Below are 12,367 nucleotides of genomic sequence, written 5' to 3' on the forward strand. Positions count from 1 at the left end.
TCTGACAGCAAATGCTTGGCAGTTCGGGGGAAGACGTGTGGCAGTTTCAGATCTACAGAACTTCCCTCTGTAGCAGCCACCCTTGGCTCTGTACAAGCTGGTACTTGGCACAGTCTGAGGGTCTGACTTAGAGTAAGGGCAGAACACAGAGGAAGAGCCACAGCCTAGGTTGTGTGTGGATATGTGCTCATGAGACGGTAAGATGAGGCAAGTGATGCAGAAGTAATGGCCGGCTATGAGGAAGGATGGAGCACAGACAAGTCTGGGACTTGAGGCATTTTTACCAGAGTGTCAATTTGACCTGACTCTTGAGTGGATGAAATTGTTTTCTGAAGGCAAACAGCCTGCCAATAGTTCTGAGCTGGTTTAATAGTAGTAAAAATGCTTGAAGCCATTAGACATCTTGTTTGTGAGGCCCCATCACCAGCCATGCAGCCGTGCTCATGGTGACACCTGCATATAGTTAATATATATTTACTTTTGGCCATGCCAGGCACAATTCATTCAAGCATATCCAAATCCAAGAAATCCTCTTAAGATTTCCAGGGCTGGGTAGGCAGTTAGGCACATGCAAAGCCTCTGTAAAGAAATCAGTGAGAAAACTAAAGAGGAAAATCTTGTGTTTATTTTTTAAAGTATTTCAAACTGAACACATACCATGCTGCTTTGTAGATACGAATTCACTAAAATCCGGGATTCAGAAAAAAATTTACAATTTTCTTAAAGAATCAGGTATTTAGAGATGTTTTTCTTGTCCATGCTTTTATCTCCTGCTGGGCTCCCCTATTTACAATACGCCAAAACATTTTTCATGACCTGTCCCCATGTCCCTGCTTTCCCCTCCCACCTCCTCTGTCTCTCCTCTCACTCAGCCCTGCCACTCTCTCTGTACCGAACTCAACATACGCCCAGCCCCTTCCTGCTCCCTCTGAAAACCCATCTGTGCTGTGAAACTCCCCACCTACAACGACCCCATATTGCTGTCTGGATCCCACTCTCTACTTGTTTTCTCAGTTTAAATCTGTTGACTTCAGAGGTGTTGCTTCTCCCCTTGAAGCTTTCAGCAAGAGACAGAATCACTGCATCTGCCCGGGCTGTTCAAGGATAAAGTCTTCCTGGGGAACAAGAGGCTCCTGCTGTTTGCTCAGCAAAACAAATTGCACAATTGCACTCTCTGCAATTACAGCTGGTACTAACAACGTTTCCAGGTTGAACTGGAGCTTCTTCCCAGGAAAAGAGCATCCTTGTAACTGTCCTGCTCTCAAATCTTCTGCCTTTTTAAGGCAGGGGAAAGGCATTTGGCAAAACCTTTTCCCAGCAATGCTGGGAATTGTTAGTGAGGCTTAGGGAAGGCTTCTGCTAGAGGTTGCTTCTGCACTTTGCTAAATCCTCAGCCCCTACCCAGGGAAGTCTATACCATGCATATTGCCCAGCATATCCTCAAGAGGTTTTCCCTTTTGCCTAGCAATTTTCAAGAACGTGCCAGAGACAGTTTTCATATACATAAATCCTGAAGAATGTGTATCTAGCAACTTTGTATTTATAGACATGTTATAGACTAATTACGGCTTTGGTGCAGTTCACGAGCACCAAAGCCATGTTGTGACAAGCATCAATCTCTGTTACTGACTGAAATGCTGGGATATGTCTGTAGCAGAGTGCAGGTCTTTTGCTGTTATTCATGTACCTTCTCAAAGTGTCCTTCCTTCCCTCCCAGTGAAACCACCTCACCATTGGTGGATGGACAGGTACTTTAGAGAAGGAAATACCTTCTGGAGGGCTACAGACCCATGGTACTCAGCACAGCTGTTGCCCTGGGGCTTGGTGGATACTTACAAGAATTGCATGAAGTTGTCTATTTAGAGTATTGACGATGACTATTCAAACCCACAGCATCTAAAAACAAGTATAGCTTATCCCAGAGATACCTGCCTGATGATTTCTGTGTGGGAAGAAACAGACACAGTGAAAGGGAAGTGAAACATTTTGCCCGAAATGGCATCTCACAGAATCAGATCTTTGCAGTGACAAATGTGCACTGAACAGAGCCAGATTTCACATTTTCTAAATGTGTTCTTAGGCATCTCTGTCATGATTGGAAACACCACAGCTGAAGCTGTCCATCGATTCTGCATGTTTGTTAACTCTTAAGTGTTTTTGATGGCTGGGCATTGAGGTCTCTGTTTACCCTGATTTCTCTGTTAGCTGCTTACCTGGGCAGATTTCTGTGCCTCCATGAGTCCTCATTGATTTTTCCAGGGAGTGAAATGTCATTGCAGCAGCAGGCTGTGTACATCAGGTATATTGGAGAGCGAGATCATGAGGGTTCTGTGTAATTAGCAGTGCTATGAATGTACCCTGTAATGCTTTCTTTGCCTGAGATTGGCCCTGATTGTCTGGGTTAGTGACTTCATCAGCTCCTAGCTCTGCACTGGGGTCTCACACAACCTCCAGCGTGTTTATCCTCACACATCTGAGGTGTGGGAAACAAGCATGGTACAAGCTGTTCCTAGGTCAGATGTTGGAGGAGGCTGCACAAAGTCAGGATGAACAAGGAATTGAGCCCAGGTGCCTATGGCTGAAATGGATTCTTAGACAGGACCACCTCACAGGTGAAGAAAACCAGGATACAGTTTGATGGAGTATGAGATTTTTGCAAGATGAACAGAAAGCTTTTCACCTGTGCAGATTTGATTTTCTTAGCCCTTACCTAAAATTGTCTGTAAAAAGACTGAGTCATTTTGGTGTCATGCAACTGTGTATTGTGATGGGGTTACTCTGTACTCACAAATTAGGTAAATGTATGCCTGGAATATATGTGTATTTTACTTCTAAATAACAATCACATTCTCATTGTTGAATTCCTTCCATTATCTGTATCTTCCTTTTCTCCCATGTTCAGTCAGGCCAACATTGCTTGAATCCTGTAACAATGGCACCTGATCATACACATCTGTTGATTTCTATGCAGTAATCTAATTACCTATAATTTAAAAAAAATCCACCCCAATTCACATACTTTGTAAAGCTTTCTCTTTTTTGAAGTTTCCTGGTGAGATACTTTTGATTCAAATGGAGGAGATTTACATCACATGTCATATGAAATTTCCATTTATAGTTGGCTTTCAAGAGTTAATAAATTCCAATAACAGTTAATTTCATTAATAGTTCTGTCACACAGCCATGATGAAGCACCCAAACTCAATGCTTATCAAGCTGTTCCAATTGGGACTTCCTATACTCTAGTTTGCACCTTACAATCCTGATCCTTAGTTGACTTGAAGCTGTGAATCGGAATTGCGTGTCAGGCAGGGACCTGGGTACACATTAGCCTCTTCCAGGGCATCTTTGGAAGGAAACCTGTGCATGTGGGCAGGAAGGAAGCTGTGGTGTGCCCCTGTAGGTCTTTTCATCTGTGTGACTGGGGGACCAGCACCCCAAAGGACACAGTGAAGCCCAGCTGCCCTGCAGTTGAGGTTCAGCCATGGCACACACACTAGGAGTGCTCTGCACACAGAAATAGTAACTGTCTGGAGCTCTTCACTCCCTTAAGGTCTGTGTAGGTGCAGCTTTGCATCTTCCTTTGGGGTCTCTGGCAGGGGAGTTGCCCACCTGTATTCCCCAGCCACAAGGGTCAGGACTGGTTTCCTATAGCTGCACCATTGCCTGGTGGCCTCTCAAGTGCAGAGATCCTCATTTCCAGCTTCCAGTGAAACTCAAAGCAAACAAGTTGGATTCAAAACCAATCTCTCTTAGCTTTAGTCAGCACAAGATATTTGCATACTTGGGATTTAAGATATCTGTCCTTCTGCCCTGCAGTGGCTTTGTCACCATCCCGCAGTGCTGTTTGAGCTCAGGCTTTAGGATTTGCAGTTCTGCAGAGCCCCATCTCAAACCAAGCCATCTCTTCTTTTCACACAGGCAGCTTTGCTGTTCCCTTGGTTGGCTCCATAGTAGAGCAGTAGCATCCTAACACAAAGGCACATTCCTCTGCCTTTCTCTCCTGAGCAGGCTGCCAGCTCTGCAGTACATCCCCAAGCTCTGTGCAGGACACATGGGGCTTTAAAGAAACACCAAGAGCCTGTGCTTTTTCTCTTTTCTGTGGGAACCCACAGAGCTACAGGCAGCTCTTTCCCAAAGAGCTACAGGCAGCTCTTTCCCAAAGAGGAACTGGAGAAAAGTGATTGCCTTTATCAGATGGTCATCACACAGCCTCCAGTTTAGTGCTCCTCTGCAACTAGGATTTCACCAAATGCACATTAACCAATTACCCAAATTGGCACATTAATCAATTGTCATTAACTGATACAGGATCTAGCAAATGAATAAGCTCCTTACTGGTCATCTTTAACCCTTTGTAATAGCATGGTTGTAGCTATCTGTGACATGTACTAATGCAACATGCTTATGCTAACTTCTATTTTTTATAAGCTCTTTATAAGCCACTTATAAATAGAAGCTTAATATGAAGTGTGACAGATCTCTAATCTTTAGTCTCTCCTTAGCCCTCCAAGCGCTTCCTTTCTGCAAATACAAAATATATCCAGTATGCCCTAGATATTCTCCACTCTTGCTGATGACTTTAGCTCTCAGCCATTGATTCTTTCCACTTCTTAATCAGTGTAAATAGATCAGGGCTGAAGCAGTCTTTTTATTTGAAATTTTAAAAAGACAGATTACATCAAAGGAACATTGAAGGGGTGATGAATTGAAAATATATTTTGTTGCTTATGTGATGCTGTGAGGCAGAGGGTCAATATAATGGAGACATAAAAAACCTGTATTCCTTCTCCATTACAATAATGAGGATTGGAGTGAATTATCTAATGAAAGTTACAAATACTGAGAAAACACTGTGCAGCATTTATGAAGTGTCAGTACTTTGTGGCATTCTCTTTCAGTAAAGGCCATGTGTGCAATGGTGTCCCTGTCACCAACCACTGAGCAAACACTGTGGCACAAAATGCCTAGTTTAGGGTTACATAGCAAATCAGCTCCAAAACAGGGGATGGACCCCTAATATCCTGGTACAAGGAAATTGTTATGAGTCTATACTGAATTTGTTTGTTTGTTTACTTCTGTGGGGGAAAAGCCTGTTCTTCAGAGTCTCAGGTGACATAGAAAATTTAGAATTAATACCTCTTCATTTCAGCGTGTCATTCAGATTTAGTTGAGCCCAATCCCTCCAACATCCAGTGATTTTTGCTTTGACTTTAAAAGAAGTAAAACCCTGTAGTTACTTTTTACCCTGTCCTTACATTCAGCTATGATCACTATAATAATGTATGTTTCCAGGCAATTAATATATGGATATGCATTCACGGATACGCACATCTACTGTGTTTCTCACAAAAAGGAGAACACCTGATGTAGAGAACATCAGGTGCAGAACTTGCAGGATTTAAAGCACAGCCAAAGCTAATGGCTCAAATTGTAGCCTAACCTAACACTTTCTCAGCCACAGATTCCTCCCCCTTTTTTTTCTCCCTAAAACTTTTGCTGTTGCGTCACTGATAAATAACAGCCATTTGCTTGGTAATAAATCCCTTTTGTATTTAAGGTTTTGCCTTCCTACCCATTAAACCTCTCCTCATCAGCATTACATTTACTTTTCAGAAACAAATATTCAGTATTATAGGCTAGGAGTTCTTTTGTTTTCCCCCCATAGATGTAAAACCCTGGGGGATTTACGTATCTACTTGATAGGCTCGCACAATCTTAATCAGCCTATAATGGAGCTAATGGCTGTTTGTCATCCTTGGAGATATAAATTTCCTGGTGATGTCTACTGCAGTCAGTACATGAAGTATGCTCTGACTGCCAGCAAGGTCTAATAACCAGGAGAAGGGCAGCCAGCTTCATTAGTGAGCCTGAGACCATACCGGCTGCTTTTCTGGGGAACTGTGCTTTTTGAATACCGAGAGGGAATAATGGACAATACCGGTAAGTGAAATAAAACAGATCTTCATTCTTAGTGGAGCTACGGGGTTCATTTATATCCTCTCTCATTTGCTGCAGGAGATGTGTTTCTTTAGCCTCTGTGGCTTCTTCCTTTTAAATGTCCTTTATTAAAGCAAATCTTTATGTCTAAAATGTGACACAATTAAGTTGTTAACCCCTTAACAGTCTGGGTTTTTTTGCTCTGTTTCCTGGAAATGTGAACCTAAACTGTAATATAGGATCTGCCTTTTTAAGGTATTCAGTGTTATTTTGGAAGCTATATGCAGGAAATGTGGCAGGAAGGGAAAATGCATGTACTTCAGAGAGAAATATCTCTCACAGTTTGAAATAGGTGTGGATAGGTAACTAATAAAGCTCACAAAAAGTAGATAATGTTTAGCTTTCATCTGTCTTATTTTAAGCTGGCTCTGTTTTCTCTGTATAATGCCTTACTCTCTTTCATATTTGGTACATAAAATACTGAATATATTTGCAGTTTTAATTTTCTTTGATGTTCCAACTTTAGATCATGCATTTTCATCCCAAATAATGCTCTTCACAGTTTCTAAGGAGGCGCACACATCATTACATCGGTGATGAAATACATTATATGCATTCCCCTTTTGCATTACCTTGTATCACAAGGCACAGAAAAAAGAGAGGTTTTTGGGACAGGTATTTTGCATGCTGCTTTGACTGCTGTGAAACTTGAACATGTCAAGATCTCACAGATTTATTGCTACTAGTGCAATACATATTAGGAGACACAATCTGCAGTAGATTCAGTGCCCTTTGAAACCTGCTCAGATCATCAGATTTGTCTAATGTTAACCTTAAAAGTGGCAATCACCTCTACAGTGTGTGGCAAAGATTACTCTACCGTAGGTTTCGGTGATTTTCAGGAGGTTGTCAGTGTTTTGAATTGATTTTTTTTAATAGTAGAAGCAAAACTCTTGCTTAGGTCTGCTAAGCTGTCCCGGTCATTCTCATCTCACATGTATCATTATCAACTTCTGTGACAAACAGATAAAAGGGTATTGCTGCCTTAATTTCTATGAAGTCCAGGACCAAAAAAAAAAAAAAAAAAAGTTTTTCTAGAATTTAAAATGTAACATCATGGAAAATTACATCGTCAGCATCTAAAAAACCTGGCATGGTCCTAGTAAAGTGTTCATTTTTGGAAATAAGTAAGATTAGCAATACTCTTTGCACTTGGTGCTTTGGCTAGCTTTTAAGAAGCCTTAACATAATAAATGACAATGACTTGTGTTTGATATTGCATGACGAGGCAGAATTTTCTGCTGGAGGAGAAGGATTCCTGCTCTCTGACACAGAATGTCTGTGGGCAAGAGATACCCTGGCTGGCAGAGCTGCTAATTCCTCCAGGTTTTTACACTCTTCAGCATCAACAACTGACACTATTGAAGTCTTGATGGAGATACCACTTTAATCCAGCTGTAAGAATCTGATCTGGAATGAGTCACATTTATTTTAAAGGCCAGTTTTGGGGGGATGAAGAGGGAAGCTAGTGTCTGAAAACTGAAGAAGCAGATTTTCCTTTCTGTGGGATTTTTTTTCTTGTTTGGGATTTTTTTTTTTTTGGGGGGGTGGGGGGGGTTGGTTTTGTTTTGTTTTGTTTGCTTGTTTTTTGTCCTAAGGAAGAATCCAGCTTGGTTACTCTCTGAAAAAAAGTTAAAATAAGTAAGGCTTGATACTTGCACAACTTACCAACTATTCTCAAAGCTTCTTATAATATTAGTTTGCTGAATAATTCCAGGTATTTTTTTCTCATGCAGAAACAGTGACTGGTGGTTTCCATTTTTAGAAAACAACCTATACACCATTGAAATTGGTTAAAATAATCCTTTCAGACATTAACTAAAAATCTAGTTGTCAAAAAAACCCCAAACCAACCCAACAGCAGATGACACTAAGCCATATTGAAGACATCATGGCAGAGGGTAAGGCTGTGATCCAGTTTCTTCCATGGTTACCAGTGATCTTCCTACTGCCTGTGGTCAGCTTGCTCCAAACCCCCAGAGGGCTTCAGCCCCACGTGAGGTATGGACATGCTCCCTTCTCCAGGCAGCTCTTCCAAGAGTCCTGCCACTTCCATACTTTGAGTGGTATAGGGAATACATCCATTTCCAAAGAGCCTACAGGGTGCTGGGTAAACACAGCCAGGTCTGTAGAGGAATGTTTAGGGCTCATGTTTCCTAATTGGGATGCCAGTGTGGGGACTGTGCAGCTGAGTACCTCTGCATATCTGGCCTGTCCCTCTGACATTTACAGGGATGGGAGAGCACCTTTGAAAACCCTTGTGCTGTCATCTGGGCACTTATGAGATCAGAGAGCAGCAGGATTATTTGCATCCCTGAGCCAAACTGCCTCATTAATTTGTTCTTCAGCAGTCTGCCAGCTAAAATGTAAACACACTGATGTATATAAACTGGATACCTGCCCAAATTCTTCCTGGAGAGATGCTATTTCTGGCAAAACAGAAATGCAGAATATTAGCAAACCTGTGTGTTTTAGCTACTGAGTGTTAGATATAACAATTTAGTATCAGTGTCAATGAATCAGGCCTCTGTTATTAAACTCATCATGCTGCTGAAGAGACTTTCAAAGTCAGACCATGGATAATTGTTGGGCAAAACTCCATCTTCTGCTCTGCCTAACAGAAATATATCCGTAATTCATTACCCTTCTCCTTTGCCATCTTTAAAATTATTTTCTGGCCAAAACTGTCATTTAAAAAGAGCAGTGTTGCTAATAGGTCACCTGTATACACTTTGAGTGGTTATGGTTGATGGCATTTTGTGGGGTTTAGAAACAATGTTTTAATTTTAAAAGTCCTTTCCTTTAAGTGTTAGATTGCTCTTATTTTTATTCTGTGTACCGAGACAACTCCACATAGTTGTTGTCTCATGTGTTCTTTTAAAAGCCTTTCCTGGAATAACAATAAAATATTCATCCATCTGTGTAGGGCACAACAGGACAGTTCTAGTTGTAATTTTTGCCTATTTTGGCATCAGCTGTTTGTGACAGGCTGTCTGCAGGTATTCAGCTGTAAGGCTGCCTGCTGCTCTGGGCAGAGGAGGGCAGCCAGCAGCTTCCACTGGCAGGTCCTGGGCTCCAGCTTTGCTGAACACATCCACTTTGGGCCAAACACATCAAGCCTGGAGACATCAGTGATGTAACAAAACTCATTTTTAAAGAATAGGAAGGTATGGGAATAACTTGTGGGGTGGGGGAAGCAAATATAAAACCAGCAAGAAACTTGAAGTAGCAGGAAGAAAGAAGCAGGGGAAGCAGAAGTGCTCCCAAGTGATGCATTCTGGGGGGGATTTCCTTTAAGGAGTGAGACCAGCAGCATCCCTTTCCCCTGGAGCTCCTAGTCAGCTGTGTCCTGCTCGGACAGGCATCTCACCTTAAAACAGTCAAGTCTTGGACACTCATTCTTACCAAGAATGCCAATGTGATGTGCCACAGACCTGGGGGAAGAATCTCATGGGAGTGAATGGCACCGTAGTGAGGTCCTGTGTATGCAGACCATACCAGTAGTGAACAAAACCAGGAGGCCTTGTTTCATGTTTCTTGGGGATTTATATGACTTCTTTGCACTTGAAATATTTTAGCAGTAATGAGCTAGCTGTGGTTAATTGTTACCCTGAATTATGTAGCTTCTGCAGCTGTGGCTGCAGGCTATGCCTTCAAGTAAAAAATGTGTTTTAAAGGGACTGGAGGTCTTGTCTGTTGTATACCCTATCTCTGAGGAATATCCAATAGGAACAACAAACTTTATATTTGACCTATAGTAAAACTTGGTGCTTTCCATTGAGGTGAGACTTTAACTTGAAGCCTGAAATGCTGTGGGATGGCGAGGATAGCAAGTGGTCAGTTTAGTCTTCTGCACGACATCGTGTGTTCACAGGAAGGGTAAGAGACACAGGAAACCATTTGTGGATGGAAATTCCCTTGCTTTTGAAGTAACTGGTCATTTTTGTCTTTCCGTAAGTCAATAGGACTTATTTAGCATTCCTTAAATATAAGGCTGCTGGGAATTGAATGCTGGTTGAGGATTTGACCTTACAGATACTTTGTTATGTCTTACCTGTTATTTCAAGGCAGACAGGATCCATCTTTCTAAAACACAAAGGAGAAGAAAAAACAAGGCAGAAGAACAAAACTGGGAGGAGGATTTCAGTTTATGATCCTGAGTTCTCATCAATTCATAGTGTTCAAAAACCTCTGATGTAGCTGAGCTGATCTGTGTGCAGAACTAGGCTAGATAACAATCTCAGTGAGTTGTAAGGTTCATTTGTTGCCTATAAAGGGCTCTGAAATCCTTTGGCCATCTAAGGCTTAAGCTGTCTGAATTGTCCCTATGAATTTGGAAACCCATTAACACAAAATCACTTGCAATGGAGACAGCAGCAGTGTCTCCATTTGAGTTTGTGAGCCCTTGAGACAATTCCCAACTCCAGCAGCAAAATCAGTCACATCCTTTGGCAGCTTCTGTTTTGATATTTGAGAACTTTGTCCATGTTCTCCCCAAAAGTGAAGGTGTTTTTAGAGGGGACAACAGCACCTCCTTTCTCTGTCCCACTGTTATGTAAATGGGGCTATCCATACCATGTTTCTTTCATTGGGTACCTTTGCCATCTTCTGTGGATCACAAAATGGTTTGCTCATGAACAATAAAATAAAAAGCAATAAGCAACTCCTTTATACTACATTGTGTATTCTAATTTGCCTCCTGCTTTCACCCATGCCCCCGACTGAACACTCTAGTGTATCACAGGTCACTGTCTGCTAAAAGTTGAATTTCTTCTTGTTGTATTTTTAGAATAATATTCATGGCTTATGCCCCTTTACCTAGAAGTTGGCACAGTGTGCTTATAAATCCATGACCTTGAAAACATTTCTGTGAGGATTAAACTTCCTTGTGATGCTGCTGCTCCCTGTGTCATTTTCAAGTCTCTACACACATAGCACATAGAATGACTACATAGGAACTTGCGCTAGAGATAGTCAAACACCATGTAGCACTAAAATGATAGAGCATCTTCTAATGTGGAGATAGTCCACCCACCCTCCTTCAAATGGCTCTCTTTAGCTAGAGATGCTGTGGTTCCACTGTGCTGACATGCACTCATGGTATTTTAAGCAATGATTCCAGTTGCTGCAGTGCTTCTTATGGAGAAGCAGCATGAACTCTAGCTGGTTTGGAGAGATGGCATAACACTGATCTTACAAATAATTTCTGATTCTTTTTTTTTTCTGGTAAAAGCTAGCAAGCATCAAACCATCTGGTTCTGAGTTCATGCCTTATGTTTACATCTGCTGGTTGTGTGGCATTTTTGGCCAGCTGCCTTCAGATGTTTGTTCTGCACTCTGGATCATCACTGTCACCTATGGTGAAGAAGCAAGTGCTGTGTACAGAAGTAGTAATCCAAGTTCGAGAGGCAGCACTTCTCCATATGCTTCTAGCAAGGATGAAACCAAAATTGCAGGAGCCAATTATTTTGACAGTACAAGAAATAAGTCCAGACAAGGAAAGGTTGTGTTAAGAGGCGCTGACACAAATCGTTCCAAGAAAACTAGCCTGTGTTCCTGGGGCTTCGAACACCTCAAACTGAGGGGGCTGGAAGTGAGTGTCAAGGGGGAAAGCAAGATTGCACGACCAAAGAACTGGTGGCTGATAATAAGGATCTAGTCTGCTGCTGTTTCACCATCATTCATTGTCTCTAACAGTGAGTCTTTTATGAAATGTGATACTTAATTGTAGGGTGACTTGCAGGGGTATTTCTTTGGGCTCAAAAGGTAGACTGGATGGAATTTTACAAAAAAAAAATCCTCACTTTCTCTATTTTCCCCCTTTGTCTCACTATTTAAACCTTCTTTATATTTTCACATAAAACGTTTACGAGACTTCTTCCTGGAGTATAATTGGAAAACGTAAGTAGCTTAGGACTATAAGAATACCTAGCAACCTTCTCCCAGCAGACAGGAGTAAATCCTGAATAAAACTGCTGAGTTTGTCTCTAATCACTCTTGCTGGCAAGTGGGGCCTGGCCGTCCCTGGGTGAGCATGAAGGTCCCAAGGCCAAAGTGAGTGTCCCCAGTCGGTGCCCTGTGGAGAGGCAGGGTGTTAGGGAAGACTGGGCAGCTGGATTTGTTATCCTACACCCAGGGAGCTGTGTGTGCCTGACTCTGGGCACAGCTCCGCACCAGAACGGATGTCCCATTTGCTGCTGGAGATGCAAACAGAAGGAAGTAGCCTTATCCATTTGAACAGATCTATCACCTTGACTGCAGATACTGGGAGACTGAGGCTACTGGGGTTTGTATTGATACCTGTACAGAAGCATCCTCTCCAAGCACCCTGGGGGGCAGTGGTGCCGGCAGAGGAACTACTTGCAAA

General features: G+C 42.1%; 1 protein-coding gene across 4 annotated transcripts in view; it reads left to right on the top strand.

Moving 5' to 3' along the window:
* Nucleotides 1-12,367, top strand: part of PHACTR2 (phosphatase and actin regulator 2) — a 130,751-nt gene that overhangs the window by 22,951 nt on the left and 95,433 nt on the right. Inside the window, exon 1 of one of the 4 annotated variants that reach the window (XM_053938524.1) lies at nt 5,870-5,943. The exons of the other annotated variants lie outside the window; for them this stretch is intronic. Coding sequence (XP_053794499.1) covers nt 5,931-5,943 — 13 coding nt within the window. The 5' untranslated portion in view covers nt 5,870-5,930. Of the gene's footprint in view, nt 1-5,869; nt 5,944-12,367 lie in introns of those variants that run through there. 4 annotated transcript variants of the gene reach the window in all.

Source organism: Vidua chalybeata, chromosome 3 (genome assembly GCF_026979565.1).
Source record: "Vidua chalybeata isolate OUT-0048 chromosome 3, bVidCha1 merged haplotype, whole genome shotgun sequence".
In the NCBI taxonomy this organism is placed as follows: domain Eukaryota; kingdom Metazoa; phylum Chordata; class Aves; order Passeriformes; family Viduidae; genus Vidua; species Vidua chalybeata.